At 57.2% G+C, this 23474-nt stretch overlaps 2 protein-coding genes across 10 annotated transcripts in view; one reads left to right on the plus strand and one right to left on the minus strand.

The window, feature by feature from the left end:
• Window positions 1–2967, plus strand: part of NUP188 (nucleoporin 188) — a 54501-nt gene extending 51534 nt beyond the window's left edge. For all 3 annotated transcript variants that reach the window (XM_043566123.1, XM_043566122.1, XM_043566124.1), the window contains 7 exons: window positions 161–298; window positions 982–1056; window positions 1139–1369; window positions 1505–1636; window positions 1903–1976; window positions 2110–2239; window positions 2351–2967. In XM_043566123.1, coding sequence (XP_043422058.1) covers window positions 161–298; window positions 982–1056; window positions 1139–1369; window positions 1505–1636; window positions 1903–1976; window positions 2110–2239; window positions 2351–2527 — 957 coding nt within the window. In that variant the 3' untranslated portion in view covers window positions 2528–2967. The remainder of the gene's footprint in view (window positions 1–160; window positions 299–981; window positions 1057–1138; window positions 1370–1504; window positions 1637–1902; window positions 1977–2109; window positions 2240–2350) is intronic.
• Window positions 2968–3818: 851 nt separating this feature from the next.
• SH3GLB2 (SH3 domain containing GRB2 like, endophilin B2) lies at window positions 3819–22894 on the minus strand. Of its 7 annotated transcripts, XM_043566136.1 has the most exons (14): window positions 22748–22894; window positions 18438–18579; window positions 17477–17605; window positions 10630–10763; window positions 10302–10394; window positions 8773–8784; window positions 8035–8097; window positions 6871–7020; window positions 6447–6470; window positions 5867–5956; window positions 5451–5551; window positions 5200–5214; window positions 4865–5105; window positions 3819–4577 (listed from the first exon to the last, which is right to left on the minus strand). In XM_043566136.1, exons 1-14 carry the CDS (start codon window positions 22808–22810, stop codon window positions 4470–4472), a joined length of 1365 nt encoding a protein of 454 aa, XP_043422071.1. In that variant the 5' UTR covers window positions 22811–22894; the 3' UTR covers window positions 3819–4469. The 7 variants fall into 7 exon arrangements, with proteins under 7 accessions (XP_043422071.1, XP_043422072.1, XP_043422073.1 ...); XM_043566137.1 differs by lacking the exon at window positions 8773–8784 and having other exon boundaries at window positions 22748–22893; XM_043566138.1 differs by lacking the exon at window positions 5200–5214 and having other exon boundaries at window positions 22748–22893.
• Between the last annotated feature and the right edge of the window lie 580 nt (window positions 22895–23474).

Genomic DNA, 23474 nt, shown 5'->3' on the forward strand with positions numbered 1-23474 from the left:
GGGCCATTCAGGACCATTCAGAAACTTCTGAGCCTAGAAGAGTCTGATGTGCCATCACCTCAGCATTTGTGGGTCCAGAACCTGTCCTCCCAATGGGAGGGTGAAGAGCAGGCAGGTCAGGTCCCTGTTTCACTCCATCCATCCTTGTCTCTCCCCTCAGTGCCTCAGTGCGGTAAGGACAATACAGAGTCTGGCGTGCCTGGAGGAGGCAGACCACACTGTGGGCTTCATTCTGCAGCTCTCCAACTTCATGAAGGAATGGCACTTCCACCTGCCTCAGCTTATGCGAGATGTCCAGGTGGGTCCTTGGACATGGTTCCTTGCAAGGGGTCTGGGGAAGTGCTTGGGCATGGGGTGGTGGGCACTGTCTGGGGTACCTCTGGTGAATAGCAGGCACTTGGAACGTGGGCATTTTGCTTTGTGAACACGGGGTTTGGTTTCTTCGTGTTGCTTTCCCTGGAGCTAAAGTTTTCCTTATATATAAATATATATAAAGGGCAGCCTTGTAGCTTAAGAACTTGGGCTCAGTTGGATGGATGTTGGCTCACATCCCTTAGGAATAGGCCTGAAGCTTGAGACCAGCGGGGCCAGGGTCTGGGGAGTAGGGAGAGAACAGGTCCTGGAGCCAGACAGGCATCCATCATTTGTGTGACCTTGGCCACGTTACTTCGCTATTTCTGAAGGTTTTTCTTCTGTAAAATGGGAAAATGATCCCTATCTTATTTCTTTACTGAAGAACTGATCTTAGACATTGAGCTAGGTGGTGGCACGGCACAGGGTGCAGGGAAAGATCCCAGGCATCCCCTGCCCCAGTCCGGAGTCGGGCATACTCTGTGGCTGTAAGATTTGCAGCTCGAGAACACAGGGAGGTGAGCATTGTAGGAGCTGAGAGGAAGGGCACTGGGACTCTGAGGGGGTCCTGCTTGGTGGGGCCGCTGCTGAGAGCCCCCTGCCCCCGCCCCACGTCTGTGTCTGCTGCAGGTAAACCTGGGCTACCTGTGCCAGGCCTGCACCTCCCTCCTGCACAGCCGCAAGATGCTGCAGCACTGCTTGCAGGTAACCGCCCTCCCTGCCGGGCTGCCCGCGGGGCCTCGTGCCGGCTTCTCTGGACTCCACCTCCATTTCTTGTCTCCCTCAGAACAAAAACGGAGACGGCATCCCCTCGGCTGTCGCCCCCCGAGTTCAGCGGCTGCCCGCTGCTGCCACTGCCGCCCCCTCCTGCTCTTCTAAGCAGCCCGCTGCTGACACGGAGGCCTCGGAGCAGCGAGCCTTACACACGGTCCAGTACGGACTTCTCAAGATCCTTAGCAGGACCCTGGCGGCTCTGCGCCACTTCACCCCAGACGTCTGCCAAATCCTGCTGGATCAGGTACGAGCCGCCCCCTGTGCCGTGCCGCCAGCTGCCCAGCGGTGAGCTGCAGAGGCTCTCCTGTGCTCTGCTCTACCCTTAAGAGCCGTCTGGGGTCCTAGTTGGGCTCCAGATTGCTCCTGTCTTGCCTTGCAGTCCCTGGACCTTGCTGAATACAACTTCCTCTTTGCCCTGAGCTTCACCACTCCCACTTTTGACTCAGAAGTGGCCCCCTCCTTCGGGACCCTTCTGGCCACGGTGAATGTGGCCCTAAACATGCTTGGAGAGGTAAGTTGGGTGCTGTCAGACTCTGGCCTCTCAACCCCAGTCTTCCCCCCGATCTCCCGTGGCATAACTGTGGCCTCCAGCACGTCAGCCTGCCTGAGCCTGGTCCTCTTCCTGAGCGAGCTGGCAGGACCTCGCCGGGAGGAGCACTGTGGGGGCTGAGTGAGTAGCTGGCCAACTGCTAGTGCAGGGCCGCCAAGTCGGAGGCTCGCAGGGAGCCACACCTGTTACTGTCACTTTCTCTTTTCACCCTGTGTCTCTTCCTCCAGCTGGACAAGAAAAAGGAGCCCCTCACCCAGGCCGTGGGGCTCAGCACACAGGCGGAAGGGACCAGAACGCTGAAGTAAGAAAGCCCCTCTTCTGGAATTTGATCTGGGGTCAGGGCAGCTGTGGGTCAGCCCTCCTCCTGGCTCGGCGGTGCACCCCGTCCCTGCCGGCTCGGCTGTCTGCAACGGGGCCCCCTGCCCTCTCCCCAGGTCCCTCCTGATGTTCACCATGGAAAACTGCTTCTACCTGCTCATCTCCCAGGCCGTGCGCTACCTTAGGGACCCGGCCGTACATCCCCGGGACAAGCAGCGGATGAAACAGGAGCTCAGCTCGGAGTTGGTACAGACGGGTAGAGGGCTCTGACCAGGGGCGCTGGTGGGGACGAGTCTGTGGGTTCCCAATGGGCCCCCCGCCTCGCGGGGCCCTCATCTAGTACCTTTTCTTTCACAGAGCACTCTGCTCTCCAGCCTCTCACGCTACTTCCGCCGGGGAGGCCCCAGCTCCCCCGCTGCCGGCGTCCTCCCCTCACCTCAGGGCAAGTCCACCTCGCTCTCCAAGGCCAGCCCGGAGAGCCAGGAGCCTCTGATCCAGCTAGTGCAGGCCTTCGTGCGGCACGTGCAAAGATAGGGTGGGGGCCCGCCCGCCCTGCTCCGGCAGCCTGCACCACAGTCCTGGGCAGCGGGGGTGCTGCGGGCCGGCCCTGTGGCCCGTGTGGACTGAGAGCGGCACCTGTCCCCTCCCCCCAGGGCAGCCACGACTCCAGCCGCCCACCCACTGGCATTATTTTTATAATAGATCAAGAGGTCCACGGCCAGGTGGGAGCCATGAGTCTACCGCGCTCACGCCCTTAAGTTCAGAATGTCCCAGGGTGTGGTACTTCCCTTAAGCATCTCCCCCCCCCCCCCACCCCTGCACTTGACCTGGCCCAGTAGAGGCCAGGAGCCGGTGTCAAATGCAACCAGGATAGGCTGTGTGCACGGCTCTGAAAATGTTTTCCATGCTCTGTTCTTGCAGTTTTTGGTAATACTGTGGTCTATTTATACAAATATTAAAATACTGTTTATAGATAGCTGTGTGATGTGCCTTCAAGGCCTGGAGACGAGCACCCGGCGCTCAGCACCAAGCAAGTCTTCCTTGGCCAGGTGCCTGGGAGCAGCGGAGTGGAGGTTTGAGGAAGCAGAGGAGCCGGGCGGACACTTTAACTTTCCCTTCCCCGGCCCGCCCAGCTCTCGTCCCCACCACACCTCACCCCTGACGCACGCGCTCCGTTTACCCGCTGGCTGAGCTTCCCACAGGTGTAGCCTCGCTTGAAGTTCACTCCTTCCTATTTACAGCTCTGTGCCCCTGCCTCCCCTGCCCCTGCCTTCAGAAGCCCGGGCTGTGGGCCTGCCAGCCTCTGGCCTCCTCAGGACCTGATCACGAGAGTGCTGGGCTCGGTGCTTAATCTGACACCTGGCTTGCAGGCCAGAGCCACCGCTTGAAGTTTCTAGAATCAGACTGACCTGGGCTAGAGTCCCTGCGTGGCTACTTGCCAGTTACAGAACCTTGAGGAGGTGACTCTTTCTGATCTCTTCTTCCCTCCTCTGTGAGGACAACATGAGAACACGTGAACGGGCAAGGCTCAGTGGCCGGCCACAGGAAGCACTGGCAGCCGGCAGTTACCAGCTGAAACCCTCATGCAAATTTTAGTCCACTCCACGGCCCAAATTTATGAAAGTTCTCCTTAGGGATAAAATGTCTCTTAATGCAGCCTCAAGTGCAGGAAGAGTAGTCCCATCTGAGCAGCACAGGCCCTGTGGGAGAAAGCGAGGCCCGTGAAGGAAGGAGGAGGAAGCTGGCATGTGAATGCTTGCTTCCCTTTCCCACCCTCCAGGCCAGCCCGTGGGGTCCGCAGCCCGATAGGAGCCCAGGCAACATGCACGTGAAGGATGATTTATTATTTGTCACTGGCTATACAGCAAGCAGACAGGCAGAGTAAAAAGATCAGTTAAAAAGTGAGTGTGGAGAGGTGCAGGCTGCAGCCACCGAACTTGGCTTGAGCGGTCTTGAGGGGGTAGGGGAGGGGAGCACCCAGGAGATGCCACTCCGGCCAGGCGCCCCTCGCTCCAGTCCACCCAGAGGGGCCGGCGCCCGTCCCCAGGCCCACCGCAGACCTGCCCACCTTCCCCCCACTGCTGCTTTTGGCAACCAAAAGGCAGGTGCTCTCTTGCCAAGGGTGTGCCCCAGGCTGCTGCAGGCCTAGCGCTCCGACCCCCGCGGGGAGCCGAGGTGCCTGGGGCGGCACTGCAGCCAGCCGCCCCTCCTCAGCAGGAGCGGGGAGGACCGCAGAGCTGGGGAGCTCAGTGGATGCAGACAGCGCCGGGGGCTCCAGAAGCAGGGCTGGGGGAGGGGCTGGGACCATTCAGCCTCTGGGGCCCCCTCACAGCTGGACGACCGGGGACGTGGACGGAATGGGGCTGGTCTCCCCACCCCGAGCAGCTGAGTCACCGACAGACAGGTGGTGGGGCTGCACACGTCCTCTCCCACCCGGGCCAGAACCGGTGGGGGGGGGGGGCCTGGAGGGGCCTGCTTAGCTGAGCAGTTCCAAGTAGGTGACCGGGACCTTGCCCTTCTTGTTGCCTCTCTCGCCAATGAGCCAGTCAGGGTCCATGCCGGGCAGGCTGTAGACGGTGATGAGCTGAAGAGGGCAGAGGGAAGGTCACACCCGAGCAGGGGCAGAACCGGCGTGGGGATGGGGTTGCCACAGTCCCATGACACACGGGCATCTGCACGTCCAGAGACAGGAACTCACCTGCTCTACCTAGAGCCTGCTTCCTCAAGAGCTGGAGCTGCCTCCACTTACCCCCCAGCTCCACCCCCAGGGCCCCTCAGAGACTTGGAGGCAGTGGGTGGGGGGCTCCCCGTTCTGGTTCCCTGATGCTCCTGGGCCCGCCCTCTGCCCCACCCCTGTGGCACCAGGCCTACCTCATCAGCCAGCAGGGCCAACTCGCTGCTGTCAGCCGCCTCGTAGTCGTAGAGCACCCGGGCCTTCCGGGTCCCGCTGGCAGGTGGGCTCACCTCCTCCAGGCGGAGAGCAGCCTCCCCTGGAGGGGCCAGGCCAGCCACAGAGGGCCCCACGGGCATAGTGGCCGCGGCGGTGGTAGGTGAGCTGCTGCTGAGGGGCGGGGAGGCGGGCTCCGTGGTGCCCACGAAGGTGCCTGGGAATCTGAACAGGTGCAACATCTCAGCCGGGGGCCACGTCCCCACGGGAGTCCCACGCGTCCCACCAAACCCCGCCTGGGCCCGCTGCCGCTACTTACATGGCTCCCTGGGAGCTGGCAGCGTGAGGGGAAAAGCAAGGCAAGGGGAAACGTGAGATGCACCGCCCAGTCCCTGCCATCCTCCCACCCGGGCGTTCTCGAGAGACCGCGCTCAGAGGTCAAGGCCCACCACCTCACTGTTGTCCAGGGGGGTGTGATGCCCCCGACACAAGGTTCAGCCCTCTACCCGCCCTGTGTGTCGTAGGGCTTTCTGAGCTTAGGCCTGGGAGCCAGGGGACCCCAGTGGGCACCTGCCCAGCTGTTTCTGTAAGTCCAGCATGTGGCGGTAGCACTGCGCGTAGTAAGTCGTCTGGGACTCCACGAACTCATGGAGGCAGCGAAGGTGGTTCACCTGCAGGGAGGACAGCGGTGCCCGTGGTGAGCGGGGTGAGCGGTGGCCCGGGAGGTGAGATGTTCCCTCCCCCACCCCGCTCCCTGCTGCCCCCCTGGAGCAGGGGGGAGGGCCATCCAGCCTTTGGCACTTGCTCTGTGGCACCTGGAACAGAGCTCAAGTTCCACCCTCAGGACCATGGGCTCCAGCGCTGCCCCTCACCGCCTGCTTCTGAGATCCAACTTCATCGCCCGCCTCGTTGTGGACCGCTTGGGGGGGGGGGGGAGGGGCAGGAAGACAGGGGACGATGGAAGGGCGACATGGGGCAGGACTCACGTGAGTGCTGCTGATTCCCTCCAGCAGGAGCCGGGTCACTTCTGCCTGCCGGTCAAACTCGGTCTGGGCCACTCGGAGCTCCTGCTCGGCCTGGGAAGGGCACAGTGTGAGAATGTAGGACAGCAGCAGTGGCCCCCGCCGTCCTTCCTGCCACCCCTTCCCGCGGCCCCGACGGCCACCAGGAGCAGCCCTGTTCCACTCTGGATGCAGACGGCACTTCCCCCTGGGGACACAGACAGACCTCTTGGAGGCAGGGGTGCGCTTCTCAGGCCTGGAGCCCTGGCCCCTGGGGCAGCCATAACCCTGCTGGGACCCCTCTGGACCTATGCTGTGACCAGTGGCCAGAGACAGACCCACGGGTGTTTGGCTAGGACCTCTGACACCCGGTACCTCACCACCCGACAGCGCCACTCCCGTGTGCCCAGAGGGACTGTGGGGGCAGTCCCCCACAGAGGGGAAGCGGTACCCTCACAGTGGCCCCGACCCAGGACAGAACCCAGAACTAGAAGCCAATCTGACCCCTCCCCCCTCCCAACCTGCTTTAAGCCTCTGCTCGCGAGCCTCCCGAGCCCAGACTCACCTTGTCCACCTCATCATTCCAGAGCTTCAGTGACCGCAACAGGACCGCGCAGCAGGGGAGGGAGGGGGCACCGGTCAGCGGGGGAGTAGAGGGAGGAGAGCTGAACCCCAGAGCCCGCGTCCTGCCCCAGCTCCCCGAGAGCCCACCTCTTCCCACCCCATACCCTGCCCGTAACCCAACCAGGAGCTGAGGCGGGGACGTGGCCTGGTGTGAGCAGGGGCGCGGACAACCACGGTCCAGTCCAACATGCCGCATGCAGGGAAGGTGGGGCACAGCCAGCTGGGAAGTCCTGCCGGGGTTTCTCCTACAGCGTAAGCCCCCGGGCTCTGACGGGAGACCGAGCGTCCCCCGTCCCACCCTGACACTCAGCTAAGGCTGGTGGGCTGGGACGCAGGACCGTGTGACCCTAGGCCAGTCACTGAACCTTTCTGTCCTTCTGCAGAGAAAGGCAGCCTCGTGCCCGAGTCACACTGGGGTTCAATGGCAAAAGAAAAAAACAGGGCGGTCTCCACCCTCCGGGATATTCCTCCTTCCACTCGGCCCAGGAAAGGGGGCAGGAAGTGTCATCCAGAGTCTAAAGAAGAAAGACCCCCCTCCCCCCGCCACGACTTAGGAGACCCATTTCTCCTGCCCAGTGTGGGAGGTCTATCCAAAGATGATAACCTGAAAGCAAGACAAGGTTAGCTCTGCGGACCGAGGTGTCCCGCCACAGTGCCACTGAGGAAACCAAAACGTGGGGAGCGGCCCCCACGCGTGTGTATAGAGGGCGCCCAGCAAGAGGGGCCTGGTGGAGTGAACCGGGGCCCCCGCCCCAGGGGAACGATGGCCCAGCCATCGCGTGAGTGCACAGACACTGGCGGCAACATGCAGGGACAGAGGTGAAGGAGAGCCAGCGGGTCTGTGCCACGGCGTGCCGCCCAGGGCAGAAATGGAAGGTGGGAGAAAAAGGCAGAAGAGGCACAGCCGCCTGTGGTGGCCACAGGTACGATGGGACGGACGTGGGTGGCCCATGCTCCAAACTACAGGTAAACACCTAGTAGCCGGACGAAGCGGTGAAGAAGAGATCCCACGACAACGGAACCCTTCGCGACCCCACCCTGCCCACCTCCTTCCTTCTATCCTCGGCCCGCCGGCCCTCTCCCTCGGGGCCCCCCACTCTCCCTGCTCGTTCTCTGGGCCTCTCCTCGCCGCCACGACACCGTGTCAGAGAGGCAGAACAGCACCACCCTCGTCTCCAGTCCCGGGTCTGTGAACCCATGGCGGGCCGGCGGGGGCGGTGGAGGGGGGGGGGAGGGGCAGAACTCAGGGCCCCGGGGTGGAGGGGGGGGGGGAACGGGTCCGCTGCCCCGCAGCTCCCTGTGCCGTCCAGTGCGGCTGGCCCGGCCTCCACCTCCAGCAGGGCGCACAGGGAAGCGAGGCCAGCACCGTGGGCGCAGGGGGGCAGGCAGGGGGCCCGAGGCGGGACTGCGGCCCTCCAGTCCTCCCGGCTCTCAGGACATGCCCTGTGCTCCTGCTGCTGTGCTGTGTGGCTGCCCCGTGCCGGGGGGGCGGGCGCAGGGAGGCCGGGCGGCCGGGGTGGGGCGCTTACCGCGGAGGCGCTGGCCGAGAGAATGTAATTACGAGGTCTAGTCTCCTGAAAGTCAGGCACCGTCTGGCGGGAAGAGGTCACGGGGGAAGGGGGTCAAGTGGGGCCGGGCGCCGCCCCAGAATCTCCCACAAGGAGAGGCCAGGAGCCCCGGCCCAAGGGACGGGAGGCTGCAGACACATACCACGTGGACCCCTCTCCCTGCTCCAACCTCCTGGGGGCGAGGTGGGCGTAGGGACGCGGAGAGTCAGACAAAGACCAAGTGGGTGGTCACGCTGGGAGCCCAGGAGAGCAGATGCCAGGGAGCCTCCGGGTGCGTCGCAGACTGGGCCTGGCCCCCTCCTCCCTGGACCCCCGTCTCACTCAGATGCCCCGGTTGGAGCCACAGCCCTCCAGACAAAACCCGTCTCCCACCCCAGCTTCCTCAGGCCCAGGATCTCCACACAGCACATCTCTCGCTCCTGCAGCAAGGACTGGGCCCCTCCCCCACAACAAGATGGACAGGTGGATGCATGGATGGACAGGGTGACAGGCTTCCCACATTTGCAAAAAGCTGACTCACAGGCTCCAGTGCCTGGCGTCCCCCTAAGCCAGAGGCTACGCGTGGCAGAGGCTCTGGTGGGGAGACCAGCTGCTTGCAAAATGCCCAGGATGTGTCCCCTGGGCCAGCCACGGCACTGCGGCCTGAGGCTGGGACGGGCAAACCAGAAGCAGCACAGCACGTGGGACAGGTATACTCACATCTCCCTCACACTGAGCCAAGTTACCCAAAGCAGAACGGAAAGGAACAAAAACAAAGAGTTAGTGAGTCCACAGCGCAGGCGGGAGCAGGCCCCCCCGGGCCCCGGCGGGAGGGGACAGCAGGTGGTGGGCGGGCAGTTGACCCTGCCCTCCAGAAGGAGTCCTGCTATGCGCACGCGCACGCATACGTGTGTGTGTGTGTGTGTGTGTGTGTGTGTGTGTGTGCGCGCGCGCGCGCGTGTGTGTGTGTGTGTGTGTTTAGGGGGTGGGGTGAGGGTGTGACCTGCCAGCCTCCAGTCCTCTGGGACGCTTGCCATAGCTGGGCTGCCCAGGGCCTAGCTCTGCGGAGGGTATCCTGGTCTGACCCAAAGGCTGGAGGTTGTCCAGGCCGGACAACTGGAGAAGGGGTCCTGCCGCTCCAGTGACTAAGGAAAGGCTCCCCTGGCCTGACTGATGGAGGATGAGCTTGTTCTGGCCAAGGTACTCCAGAGAGACGGTCTAGCCCTGGGTGATGGGGAGACTGTCCTGTCCAGGTGACTTAGAGAGGTCAACCTTGTGGCCACACGTCATCCTACCCAACCACAGCGGGACTCCAGTGGCTGAGACCTGCCTCTGATCTGGCCCCACACACCTGGATGAGTGAGACCCTGCCCTTGGCTGTCCCCAGAGGCAGTGCAGGCCCAGGCTCCATGGTCCCCAGTGGCCACACTGTGGGAGGGGAACGCAAGGAAGGTTTGGGGCTAGAACCCTCCTGGGCAGTTGAGAGCTGGGCAGGCACAGGTGGTGGTACCCCCGGCCTTCCCTGGACCTGGGAGTTCCCTCCTCAGAGTGCAAGGTGGCCTCTAGGCCCCCGTACCCCCAAGTAGCCCGGCATGCCAGGAGTATGCTCGCCCTCAGGCCCACTCTCCCCACCCTGGCCTTGCCCTGGTCAAACTACGCCACGCTGCGTCCACTGGCCTGACCAGGCTGGGCAGGCCTCAGTGAGCCGAGAGTAAACAGAGAACCGTGAGGTCCCGGCCCGACCCCGTGTCATGGGGCTAACCTGAAAGGGTCCTCGGTCATGCCTCTGAGAAGGTGGCCCTGAGGAGGGCCCTGAGAAGGTGGGTGGTCTAGCTCCGGGGTTCACACCATCAGGGCACCCCTGGACCAGCACTGGAGCAGCGGGCAGGGGAGTTAGTAAGGGGGAGCCATGCCCGGGCAGAGCCGGGGGACAGAGCCGAGCATCTGGGGAGGGCAGGGCAGGGCCATGCGAGAAACTCCCGACTGGTTGTCTGTCTGGGGAGGCTGTGGCATGCCCTCAGCCCACCCCGTAAATGTCTGCCCTGGGACCCAGAGCTCTGGGCCGCCAGGGTTCCCTTGTAGGGGCAGAGAGGCGTGACCCAAAGCGGTCAGCCAGGACCAGCGCCCCCCGAGCCAGGCCTCTCCAGGCAGGGACAGGGAAGAAAGGTCATGCCAAACATCAGGTCCCTTCACCCTCCCTGGCTCCAAACAGAGCTGGGCAGGGGCAGGAGACCAGCAGGGATACCTACCGTGGCTTTGGCTTCTGCGGCCTTGGCCTTCTTCAGCCGCGCTTTGCAGGCATCCAAGTCCAGACGGCGGTTTTGGAGAAGACGTCTCTCCTTCTGTGGGGCAGGGGAAAGGGAAGAGTGAGACCCCGGGCAGCCTTGGGAGATCCCACTGGGCCATCTGGTCCACATGGGGAAACTGAGGCCCAGACAGGGGAGGTCACCCACTATGGCACTCAGCCCACAGGAGCCACGTCTGAGGAGGTCCAGGAGTGCCAGCTTCCCGACACGGGAGCTCTGAGGAGAAGGAAGCCACGGCTCCCAGGAAGCAGAGTGGCCCCCGGTCTCTCACCGAAATTGTCTTCCAGTCCCCTTCCAGGAAGTTGCGCAGAGGCGTGAGGAAGTTGATGGAGGCTGTGTGGATGAAATCCCTCTCCGCGGCTCCCAGGCGCTTTTCAGCTTCTGCCACCTTGATCAGCGTCTTCCCTGAGTAAATGGAGTTTCAGGGTGAGGGAGAGGCGCAGGCTGCTCTGACCCCCAGGAGTAGGGGAGAGGCCGGACAGAGGCGTGCCGAGGAGCCATGAGCAAGTATGCCCAGCACGGAACGGCTGGCTGGGGAAAACGTGGAAGCAGCCTACGTATCCATCATCTGGGGACTGACAAGTAAATAGTGGGGCATCCAGAGCACGGAGCACTACATTACAAGCAGGGGGTAGGAGTGGGACTTCCAGAACAGAGAAAGGAGCTCGACAAATCCCGTTCCCAAAAAGCAATGAAAAAAAGTGGACTCGGGGCGCCCGGGTGGCTCAGTCGGTTGAGCGTCTGACTTCGGCTCAGGTCAGGATCTCGTGGTTGGTGGGTTCGAGCCCCACTGAGCCTCATGTCGGGTTCTCTGCTGTCAGCGCGGAGCCCTCTTGGGATCCTCTGTCCCCCTTGCTCTCTGTCCCTCCCCCGCTCGCTGTTTCTCTCTCTCAAAAAAAAAAAAAAAAAGTAGACGCAATTGTCAAAAGCAAACATTTCTGGACTCTGGAAATTGGCCAAAGGCAAATAAACTGAGGATATTTACTCAAGAGCTACCGGACCTTAGTGAGAACAGTGGGAGCCTGTGGCTTTCTAGCCTGGGAGGACTCCCATCTCCTCGGCAGCCTCACTGCTAGGTGGGCAGGGGTGGGGGGTGGGGAAGGTAGTGGGATTAGGGCCGAACGGATTTGGGCTGGAGCACAGAGAAATCCACGGGACGCTGTCAAGAACAACAGCAATCTCAACGGTAAATAATTGGGAAAGGCCAACATTACAGCTGACTTGAACAGGGAACACTGGTTGGAACAGACCTGCCAGAAATTTATCAGGAGCTCTGGAAACAAGATAGTCGTTTGGGCCTTGACGAACTCCCAGATATCTCTGGTGGTCTGGAAGGCTATACCTGTGTGTATGCAGCAGACTCAGAATGGAGAGAACCCTACTCATCCCTGGCCAAATAGGAGGCTCTACACACAAAGTAAAAGCCGGTCAGACGTGTAAACTGCTTGAATTTCGAATGTGTTCCCCAATACAGCCATAAATTCATCAGTAAAGCCTTAATGGTGCAAGATGTTTAAGCGCAACCTCTATCACCGCCTGACGACTAACACACGCTAACCCAGGAGCAAACCCCGGGACGCTTGGCTTAAAAATAAAAAGAATGACTTAAAAAAATGTGAAAGCAGCAGCCGCATACTGGAAGGAAGACCAACTCGAAACAACCAGCTCAGGCGAGTTTCTAAACAAACAAAGCAATAACAACCCCCAAGTGATTCAGAACCCACAGCTACTCTATTATCTAAAATGTCCAGATCAGGTCATGATCTTATGGCTCGTGGGTTTGAGCCCCACATCGGGCTCCCTGCTGTCAGCGCAGAGCCTGCTTCAGATCCTCTGTCTCCCTCTCTCTCTGCCCCTCCCCGACTCTCTCTCTCTCAAAAAAAAAAAAAGTATTAAAAAAATTTTGGTAGATGTCCAGATTTTAGCAAAACACTCTAAGACATGCAAAGAAATAGGTAAGTATGGGCAATACACAGAAGAAAAAAGCAATCAGTAGTCACGGAGTCTCTAAGGAGACTCAGACGTTAGATTTAGCGAAGACTCCTAAGAGGCTACAGGCTATATGTGTATATATATACATATACATATATATATATACACATTTTTAAAAAATATTTATTTTTGAGAGAAAGAGAGAGAGACAGAGTGTGAGCAAATAGGGGCAGAGAGAGAGGGAGACACAGAATCTGAAGCAGGTTCCAGGCTCCAAGCTGTCAGCACAGAGCCCCATGTGGGGCTCGAACTCATGAACCACGAGATCATGACCTGAGCCGACATCAGATACTCAACCAACTGAGCCACCCAGGTGCATGTATATATATATGTGTGTGTATATATATATATACACACACATATATATATACACACATATATATGTACACACACATATATATACATATATATACACATATATATACACATGTATATGTACACACGTATATATACATATATATATACATATATATAAAATGTATATGTATGTGTGTGTGTATACACATATATATATATATAACATGTGCATATATATATGTATATATATTTAATGCTTAAAGAAAAATGTGATGGCAATGACTCATCATATAAATATCAAGAAAGAGATAAAAACTATTAAAAAGAAAACTCTGGAGTTAAAAGGCACCACAACTGATATACAGAATCTACCAGAAGGGCTCAACAGCAAGTCCAAGCTAGCCAAAGGAGAAATCAGCAACTTCAAAGACAGATCAACAGAGAGGATCTAATCTGAAGCACGCAAAGAAAAATGAGTGAATAACAATGAACAGAATCTCAAAGACCTACAGGACACCATGAAACAAACCAACATATGAGCAGTGGGAGAGAAGAAGAGGACAGAAAGGGACAGAAAAAATATTTGAAGAAATTATTGCAGAAAATGTCCTGATTTTGACAGAAAACATTCATGTCCATATCCAAGCAACTCAACAAACCCCAAATAGGATGAACACAATAAGATGGACCGTTAACCGCGGGGACGCCTCAGTCAAGCTGCTGAAAGCCAAAGACAAAAAGTCTAAAAACAGCAAGAGAGGGGCGCCTAGGTGGCGCAGTCGGTGAAGTGTCCGACTTCAGCCAGGTCACGATCTCGCGGTCCGCGAGTTCGAGCCCCGAGTCGGGCTCTGGGCTGATGGCTCAGAGCCTGGAGCCTGTTTCCGATTCTGTGTCTCCCTCTCTCTCTGCCCCTCCCCCGTTCATGCTCTGTCTCTCTCTGTCCCGAAAATAAATAAAAACGTTGAAAAAAAAATTAAAAAAAAAAAAACCAGCAAGAGAGGAGCCACTCATCACATACAAGGGAGCCACAATGAGATGAACACATGACTTCTCATCAGAATGGGTGTCTGGCTGGCTTGGCTGCAAGAGCGAGTGACTCTTGATCTCAGGGTCATGAGTTTGAGCCTCACGGTGGGTGTAGAGATTACTTAAATTTAAAAAAAGAAAAGAAAAGGAAAGAAAAGAAAAAAGAAACAATGGAGGCCAGACAGCAGTGAAATGATATTCCAAGTGATAAAATGAAAAAACTCTCATCCAAGAATTCTACGTATAGCAAGACTGTCCTCCAAAAGTGAACATAGGGGCGCCTGGGTGGCTCGGTCGGTTAGGCGTCTGACTTCAGCTCAGGTCATGATCTCGTGGTCCATGAGTTCGGGCCCCGCGTCGGGCTCTGTGCTGACAGCTCAGCCTGGAGCCTGCTTCGGATTCTGTGTCTCCCTCTCTCTCTGCCCCTCCCCTGCCTCTGTCTCTCTCACAAACAAACATTTAAAAAAATTAAAAAAAAAAAAAAGTGAACATAAAATAAAGACACTCCCAAATTAACAAGACTGAGAGAATACATTGCTAGGCAACCCGCTACAGAATACTTCACGTTCAAAGGTAATAACACCAGATGGTGGTAACTTGAACCCACATAAAGCAATAGAGACAACCAATAAAGGGAATTACATCAGCAAATATAAAAAACAATACATATTTTTTCTCTTTTCTTAACTGATTTAAAAGACAACTGTATAAAACAAAAACTATACGGGGCACCCGGGTGGCTCAGTGGGTTGAGCGTCCGACTTTGGCTTCGGTCATGATCTCACAGCTTGTGAGTTCAAACCCTGCATCAGGCCCTGTGCCGACAGCTCAGAGCCTGGAGCCTGCTTCAGATTCTGTGTCTTCCTCTCTCTGCCCCTCCCCCGATTGCACTGTGTCTCTCAAAAACAGGAACAACAAAACAATAACACTATATTGTTGGCTTTATACAAAACAGAGATGAAATTTATATGATAATAGCACAAAGGAAGAAGGGAGGGGGATTGGAGCAAAGTTTCTATATTTACTGGAATTAAGTCAATATTCTGAAGCCAACCGCAATAAGTTAAATTACACACTGTAAAACCACTAAGAAAAGCTTTTTGTTAAAAAGCAACAAAGAAATTAAAATGCTACACTTGGAAATTTCTATTTAACATGACAGAAGGAGTATAGGAGGAACATATGAACAAAAATGACCTGAGACAGAGAAAATAATAAGATGGCATCTGTAAATCCAACCACATCAATAATTACATTAAATATAAATGGATTAAACACTCCAATCAAAGGATGGTCAGACTGAATTATTTTTAAATCAAAATATATGTTGTCTATAAAAGATAGACTTTAGGTTTAAAGATGTAAATAGATTGAAAATAAAAGGAGAGAAAAAGATATACTATGTAAACAATAACCATAAGAGAAAAAGAGTGGGTGAACTACTATCGGATAAAATGGACTTTAAGACAAATGTGACCAGGGGCGCCTGGGTGGCGCAGTCGGTTAAGCGTCTGACTTCAGCCAGGTCACGATCTCGCAGTCCGTGAGTTCGAGCCCCGCGTCAGGCTCTGGGCTGATGGCTCAGAGCCTGGAGCCTGTTTCCGATTCTGTGTCTCCCTCTCTCTCTGCCCCTCCCCCGTTCATGCTCTGTCTCTCTCTGTCCCAAAAATAAATAAAAACGTTGAAAAAAAAAAATGAAAAAAAAAAAAAAGACAAACGTGACCAAATTAAAAAAAAAAAAAAAAGACAAATATGGCCAGAGACAAAGACCAGTATTTTACAATGATAAAAGAGCCCGTTCAGGGGCGCCTGGGTGGCTCGGTCGGTTAAGCGTCCGACTTCGGCTCAGGTCATGATCTCACGGTCCGTGAGTTCGAGCCCCGCGTCGGGCTCTGTGCTGGCGGCTTGGAGCCTGGAGCCTGTTTCAGATTCTGTGTCTCCCTCTCTCTCTGCCCCTCCCCTGTTCATGCTCTGTCTTTCTCTGTCTCAAAATAAATAAACGTTAAAAAAAAAATTAAAAAAAAAAAAGAGCCCGTTCATCAGGGAGATATAACAATAATAAACATACAGACCTAACAACAGAGCTCCAAAAATACATGAAGCAAACACTGACAGACAGAAGTCAGAAACAGACAATTAAACAGAAATAGCTGGGAGACTTCAGCACTTCCCAATAATGTACAGAACAAGACAAAATCAGCAAGCACACAGAAGACTTGAACAACACCATGAACCAATTTAGTCTGTCATCTCTGGAACACTCCACCCCACAACAACATAACATACAAACTTCTTAAGTGAACACCAACAATCTCCAGGAGAGACTGCAGGCTAAGCCAAGTCTTAATAAATGTAAAAGGATTAAAATCATACAAAGCACGTTCTCTGACCTGAGCGAAATCAGAAACCAACAACAGAAGGAAACTTGGAAAATCCACCAATATTTGGAAATTAACCACCACCTGCACACAGCCACTTTGAAAAAGTTTGGTGATTTTCTAAAAAGTTAAACATAAGTTTACCATGTGACCTAACAAGTCCACTCCTAGGTATATATGTCCAGGAGAAGTGAAAACCTATGTCCTCACAAAGTTCTGTATGCGAACGTTCATAAGGAAACAAACCAAATGTCTATCAAATGGTGAATGGATAAAGAAAATGTGGCCTAGCCATATAATAGAATACTATCCAACAATTACAAGGAGTGAAATCTTTTTTTTTTTTTAAGTTTTTAAATGTTTAATTTTGAGAGTGAGAGGAGGAGGGGCAGAGAGAGAAGGAGACCCAGAATCTGAAGCAGGTTCCAGGCTCTGAGCTGTCAGCACAGAGCCTGACTTGGGGCTCAAACCCACAAACTGTTAGATCATGATCTGAGCCGAAGTCACGCGCTTAACCGGCTGAGCCACCCAGGCACCCCCATGGAGTGAAATCTTTAAACACGTTGTTACAACAAGGATGAACCTCAGAGACATTACGCTCGGGGAAAGAAGCCAGATGCAAAACGCGACACAACGTCTGATTCCATTTATGTGAAATGTTCAGAAAAAGCAAGTTTACAGACACACAGTGCACATTAGCAGTTGGCAGGGGATGGGACTGGGGACCGACTCTAAGTAGACATGGCACTTTTTGCAGGTGACAGAAATGTTCTTTAAATCGGATCGGGGGGATGTTTGCACAACTCTAAATTTACTCAAAATCATTGCATTACACATTTAAAACAGGCGCATTTTACGGTATGTAAATTATACCGCAATAAAACTTTAAAAGTTAAAAAAAAAGAGATCGAGGTGGCTCTATAAGCGCCACAGTGAAGAGGTATCTAAAACAATGCCAAGTTTAAAAATCAGGCCGCAGAATGGGACACACAGTACGATCCCATTAAAAACTGCGCTCAAACCAAAACTGGTTGAGAGACACTTCCATTTTTCACGCCATTTTCATTTATGTTGAGGTTTTTACAAGTAGAATGAACACAGGTATTATTTGTGTACTTTAAAAAAGACAGAGAAAGAGGGGCGCCTGGGTGGCTCAGTCGGCTGAGCGTCTGACTTTGGCCCAGGTCATGATCTCGCGGTCCGTGAGTTCGAGCCCCGCGTCGGGCTCCGTGCTGACAGCTCGAGAGTCTGGAGCCTCCTTTGGATTCTGTGTCTCCCTCTCTCCCTCTCAAAAATAAATAAACATTAAAAAAAAAATTTTTTTAATAAAAAAAAGTAAAAAAGGGAAAGCAGGGAAGGGAGAGACAGGGAAAGTCGAGAGCAAGAGACCATGACCCCTGACCCTGGCTATGGGGCTTCGCTCACCATAGGGCGTGGTGGGCCCCAGCTCACTGGCCGCCTCTGCCATGTACTGTGCCAGCAGCTCCCCATTGGTGACCCGCGAGGGCACCTTCCTGTCCAGCTTCTCATACAGGAACTCCTCCACTCGGGCACCTGCAGGGAGACAGCAGCCAAAGCCACAGGGCTCTTCAGTACAACCCGACGACAGAAGCCACGGCGACAGCAACAGACGCAGCGCAGGGCCTGCCCACGGGGTGCCTGGCCTGGTGACTTGCAGAATGTTCTTCCTGGTGCCTACCTCAACCCTGTGACACTGGCACTCAACCTCGTAGGACCCCTCACTCTGGCGAGGAGGAAGCCACAACTCAGAGATGCGACATGCCCGCCCCAGGTCCCATGGCTGGGGGTGACCGGCCCAAAGTCAAGGCCCATTCATTTCTCCCTCAGGACAATATGGATTTATAGAACCTAACACATATATGGACAGGGCCCTGGTGCTGGCTCCAGAAAGCCCTCGAGACACTCAGTCGTGTAGCAGACTTACAGGCAGACAAGCATCACGACCCCAAGACACCCCACCCTCCCCTTGGGCTCTCCTGGCCTTTTGTTTGTGCTCACTCCTTGCTCATGCTCGCAAGCAGACTCTGGGCAAGCCCTCTTCCATCTCTGGGCCTCGCTGCCCTCTCAAAAGACCCGGCTCGTGTTTTCCCTACCTCTTCTCCCAAGCGTGTTTTAGTTTCAAGCATTTCTTCAACTCCTCTGTGCAAAACTTAACACTTCTGCTGCCCCAGAGAGTGCATCCTGGAGCCCATCACTGAGTCTGCTGATTTCTTTAACTGCCCACCCCCCACCCACCAGCAGGCCTCAGAAGCCCCAGCAACCAAATCCCACCTGCCGCCCAGTCCCGCCCGCGTGGTCTCTGCAGCCCCGGCCTCCCGCCAGTGGCTTTCCGCCCCTCGCCCGGGACCACCCCGGGCCCACTCACTAGGGTTCGGCTGCAGCAGCACTTCTGTCTGCCGTAGGATTTTCTCGGTCCAGTTCTTGGTGCTGTCTGCCCGGGCCAGAAGGTTTTCAAAGTGGGCATCCAGCTCAGTCTTCTCTGCCTGGCCGAATTTCTCTTCTGTGAACTGTGTGGGGAGGATTGAGAGGTGGGGAGGACTCAGAAGCGGGGAAGGGAGGACTGCCCCTGCCCCACCCTTCTACACCTCCCCCACCGGCTAGAACCAGGCCCAAGGTTAAGAAATTTGCTCTGCCCCTGACCTGTTCTGTGACCTTGATCAAGTTACAACCCTGTTCTGTGCTTCAGTTTGCCCTTCTGTAAAATTAGGTTGGACCAGAGTTCGGGGATCGTGGCTTTTTCTAGAAATCCAATGAACGCTATAGACTCTCTCCATCCCCCGCCAACAAAAATGCACATTTGCAGAAAATCTGGCATATAACTTGGAGGGAATAAGAAGTCCTTGGGAGCCTAGTTCTGGGGGTCCTCCTAATCCAACTCTGAAGGAAAGCACTTGGTAGCAGGTGCACAGGGAATAAATGGGGCCTGAAGCAAAGTCTGGGGTTATCTTAGGGCTCCATAGGGGGCTGGGAGCCACCGGGGAGGGAGTGCCAGGGGACGAGTGGGAGGAACCCAGGTCCCAGAATCAGAGGGACCGGATTCCAGTCTCCGTTCTACCACTGAAGAGTTGCGTGACCTTGGGCAAGTGGCTTTGCCTCTCTGGCATCAGTTTCCAGAGCTGAAAAATGAGCCAAATAAATAACAGCAGCTCCCTCACAGCTGAAATAGGATGAAATAAGAAAAATGTGGGTAAGACATGAAGGCCATGGTCTGGCGGGGAGTCGGTGTTCGGTGTTAAGGTGCTGCTGTGTAGAGCTGGTGGGCGGAGAGGAGGCTGGGACTGAAAGGGAGTGCATGTGGGCAGGACAGCCACATGGCTGGCCTCTGGTTGCCCGGTGAGTGGACGGGGAACAGCACTGGCCCATCAGAGCCAACTGCCTGGGCACACACGGGGCCCAGAGAGCTCAGCAGCCCCGCCTCAAGGCCAGGCAAGAACCAGGATGTCACATGGTCAGAGCCACTAGAAGCTGTGTAGGCCGCACAGGAACAACCAGCAACCGGCCCACGTCCTGGCCCCTCTTATCGAGAAGGCCATCTCCAGCCAGGAGAAGGAGCCTGCTCAAGGTCATGGCCAAACAACAAAAGGGCTCAGACCGCAGGAGTAAGATCAGTAGTAACGGCAATAGATACTGTTGGCCACATCTAGAGCCCAACTCGGGGCTAAGTAAGCCACCAATGACCCACCTCCGGTAGCCCTCCAAGGCAGATGGGTCGAGTTTTCCCACGTCACAGATGATGCCACTGAGGCTAAGCAAGGGCTCAAGGCAGGGCCATCATGGGCTGGGAGTCTGGAGGCCCTTCCCAGACTACTTAGCAGGATAAATCACCCAGAGGCCAAGGAAAGCTCCAGCCCAGCCGCAGAGAGCCACTGCTGAGGAGTTGGCTCTAGCTTGGCAGCCATCAATTATGCAACAGGGCTTGGATTTCTCCCTGCAGGGCTGGGTGGGCCATGCTTATGGCCCGCAGCTCCCCACCTGGGAACCGGCTGCTCCCCCCGCCCCCCCCCAACCCTGTCTCCTCCCACCTCTCCCCACACTGGGGCCTCCCAGAGCCAGGCCCTGAGCAGGCCTCCCCTCACCCAGCCCCTTGAGGGGCAGCGTCAGCCCCACTTTCCAGATGAGCAAACCAAGGCTTAGAAAGGCAAAGCCACCCTCCGGTCCTCGGTTCCCCACCCTGGCAAACGGAGATAATAGGCCCAGTCTCACGGAATATTTTGGAAACACACAGCACTGGCCTAATAAATGTCAGCGGCTGCCGTCACCACCATGAATAAAAGGCCCCATTCACGTCCCTCCTCGGAGCTACCTAAGAACCCCCTCACCCCAATGGCACCAATCACCCTAGTTTAGGCGACCATGTCACCCAAACGCGTGCCTCAGCACATCTGCTGCTTACCGAGGTTAGCGGCAGCCACTCCCCACTGAGCCACGGGGTGCCCATCCCTCACACCCCACATCTGCGCAGGTTCAAATTCCTACTGGGCTTTTCCCAACCTCTTGGGCACCCATTCCACTTCCACTGCCCGCTCTCACCCGCACTAGCATCTCGAACATGCTCTAGGTTTTCCTGCCTTGTTCCTGGCCCCCCGGGGCCAACTTCACAAACCCCTCCTGACTTCCAAGGCACGGTTCGCTGACCAGGAAGCCATCCCGGAATCACCCATGCAAAAGGGATCCTGCTCTCTCCCAGGACCAAGCTCCTGTTCCCTGCTGGCTGGGGGTGAGGCAAGGCTCTTAAAGGTGTCCCCGGCACACGGAGGGACCGACAGCTTTCCCAGCATGCCCTGGGACATGGCAAGGTGGCACCTATGCACGGAAGCTGCCCACACATTGATATGAAAGACCCCCGTCCATCCCTCCTGTCTGACTGACTCCTATCCCAGCACAGGCTGACCTCAGTGGGTCCCCCAAGGGTCCTCTCCTACCCAGGTCACATTTCAAGCCTCTCTCTCCTTTGGCCTGCTACCCCTGCCCCATCCCTACAAAAACAAAGAGCCTCTTGCTTTAGGGGCCGATGTCTGCAGAGTCCGAGGCTGCTCCCTGCAAGATGGCAGCCTCAAGGGTGGGCGTGCATAGCCAGAGAAAGCCTCTATTTATAAAGCTCCCAGCTCCCTCCTCCACCCGGGAGTCGGGAGCCTGGGCGCTGGTTCCCACTCCAGTATGGGCGACCCGGCGGGCCTACCCCCACCAGGAGAAGTGAGGCCACGGGGCGCAAGCCTCCCCACACCCCAGGCTCTGCAGGCCCTGGCCAGGTCAGGTGCCGGGGCCCCACGGTATCGGGGAAACTGGCAGATCAGGTTCTTCCCAGATGTGGAGATAGAGTGGTTGCCATATCAACACTGGGGAGGATTCCCCACCTTCCAGATGAGCTGGGGATAACCAAGGAGTTCCGGGGTCCTAGCATCCCCACTGGGGCTGGGGTCACCTGCTGGGCTGGAAGCAGCAAGCAGCAAATCCTCGCTGGGGCACTAATCCTCAATGGGACACGGGATATGGTGCTTTCTAGTAAACATGGGCACATGGGTTTCCAAGAGACTCTCTGGGGCTGGGCTTCTCCAGAGAACCGACAACAGCAAGGACAAACAACAGAACTTGTTCCCAGAGCACTGCGACAGGCCAAGCCCCAAGTCTGCAGCCACCCCTGGAGGCAGACTGGTGCTAACACCCGACTGACAGGAGGGGACATGGAGGCTCTGAGGTAAGTGACTTGCCCAAGGTCACATGCCACACAGGTGCAATACTAACTACATTACCACCACCAGTAAGCTTGCCTTTGGTGAGTATGTACGTGCAGGGTACCACGGAACCCTCACGACCATCCTGGGAGGGATTGCTAATCCCATTTTTCAGGTTGAAAAACTGAGGCTAAGAAATGAAGCCCCTTCCTCAAGGTCACAAGAGGGGGAGCATCCATGCCCATAGCTGACTCTCGGTTTTCCTCAATACTGCCTCAGTTTCTCTCCTGGCCCCGGAATGGACAGAACTTCTTCCAATTCCGGCATCACCGGCCTGGACAGCTTCCCAAGGAGGGAACCCAGCCAGACCTCAGCCCTTTCCCCATCCCCCAGGCTTAGAGAAATAAGAGAAACAGGCCTCCCATGGAGCAGAAAGGAAATAATCCCAACCGTCTTGGCTTCCGGACTGACTATCCAAGCGTGTAATGGGGACCTGAGGGAATCAGTACCACCAGGCCATTGCACCGGTGCAGAGACTGAGGCTCAGGGAAGGGGTCGTGGCGGGTGCACGGTCCTTGGGCCTGGGACTCAGGCCTCCAAGCGCCTGCCAGAGTCACTGCTGGGCAAGGGCGGGGAGGCAGGAGCCTCCCGGTGCTCTCTCCCCTCCTGGGACGGGCGCCACGGAAGCCGGATAACCCAGCCAGTCGAAACAGTAAATCCTGATACCTCGCCCCAGGCAGCAGAATCGAGGCCCGGCTCGGTCCCCGGCCCTGGACAACGCTGAGGGTGCGGCCAGAGTGGCCAGACGCCACGGGCTCTTTCTCTCTTCTGAGCGGCGCAGTAGTAGGGGGGGGGGGGGAGGGTATCCCCGCTGCGGGGAATCAGGTGGCAGCCCGAGGGGCTTCTCCTGCGCCCCCCGTCTCTACTGAAGGGGCGCTCCCGGCCCGCCCCACATCCGGGCCCCGAGAGCCGGCCGCGCGAGGCCCAGGGCGCACGGCCTCACCTGCACCGCCCGGGTGAAGAAGATGCCCGCGTCCGATGCCAGCTTCTTCATGTTGAAGTCCATGGCGCGCCGCACGGCCGGCCGCGCCCGGCCCGAGCGCAGCCTGGCCGCCCCCTGCCCGCCGCCGTCGGCCCGCACCCCGCCCACCTGCTGCCGGTACCGCCGCCCTCAGCTCGCCCGCCTGCCCGCAGCCGCCGCCACCGAGCTAGCCAGAGCGCGCAGGGCGGGGCGCGGGCCGCGGGGGAGGAGCCAGCCGGGGTGCGCGGGGCGGGGAGCGGGCCGCGGGGGAGGAGCCAGCCGGGGTGCGCGGGGCGGGGAGCGGGCCGCGGGGGAGGAGCCAGCCGGGGTACGCGGGGCGGGGACCGGGCCTCGGGGGAGGAGCCAGCCGGGGTACGCGGGGCGGGGAGCGGGCCTCGGGGGAGGAGCCAGCCGGGGTGCGCGGGGCGGGGAGCGGGCCCTGGGGGAGGAGCCAGCCGGGGTGCGCGGGGCGGGGAGCGGGCCGCGGGGGAGGAGCCAGACGGGGCGTGCGGGGCGGGGCGGGGAGCGGGCCGCGGGGGAGGAGCCAGACGGGGCGTGTGCGGGGCGGGGAGTGGGCCGCGGGGGAGGAGCCAGACGGGGCGCGCGGGGCGGGGCGGGGAGCGGGCCAGGGGGTGGAGCCTTAGGAGCGGCCCAGCTGGACGCCGCCAGGTTTGCTGCGGCTGGCTGCTGCCCCCTGCGGCCTCCGCCT

Source organism: Prionailurus bengalensis, chromosome D4, assembly GCF_016509475.1.
Source record: "Prionailurus bengalensis isolate Pbe53 chromosome D4, Fcat_Pben_1.1_paternal_pri, whole genome shotgun sequence".
Lineage (NCBI taxonomy): Eukaryota > Metazoa > Chordata > Mammalia > Carnivora > Felidae > Prionailurus > Prionailurus bengalensis.

What these genes read in the sequence shown, in the direction of transcription:
- SH3GLB2 (XM_043566136.1), bottom strand. Translation starts at nt 22,810, where the DNA reads ATGGACTTCAACATGAAGAAGCTGGCATCGGACGCGGGCATCTTCTTC. An exon ending in TCTTCACCCGGGCGGTGCAG is followed by an intron (nt 18,580 to 22,747) that starts GTGAGGCCGTGC and finishes CTCCCCACACAG; the next exon opens with TTCACAGAAGAGAAATTCGG. An exon ending in TCTCGGCCAGCGCCTCCGCG is followed by an intron (nt 7,021 to 8,034) that starts GTAAGCGCCCCA and finishes TTTCTTCTTTAG; the next exon opens with ACTCTGGATGACACTTCCTG.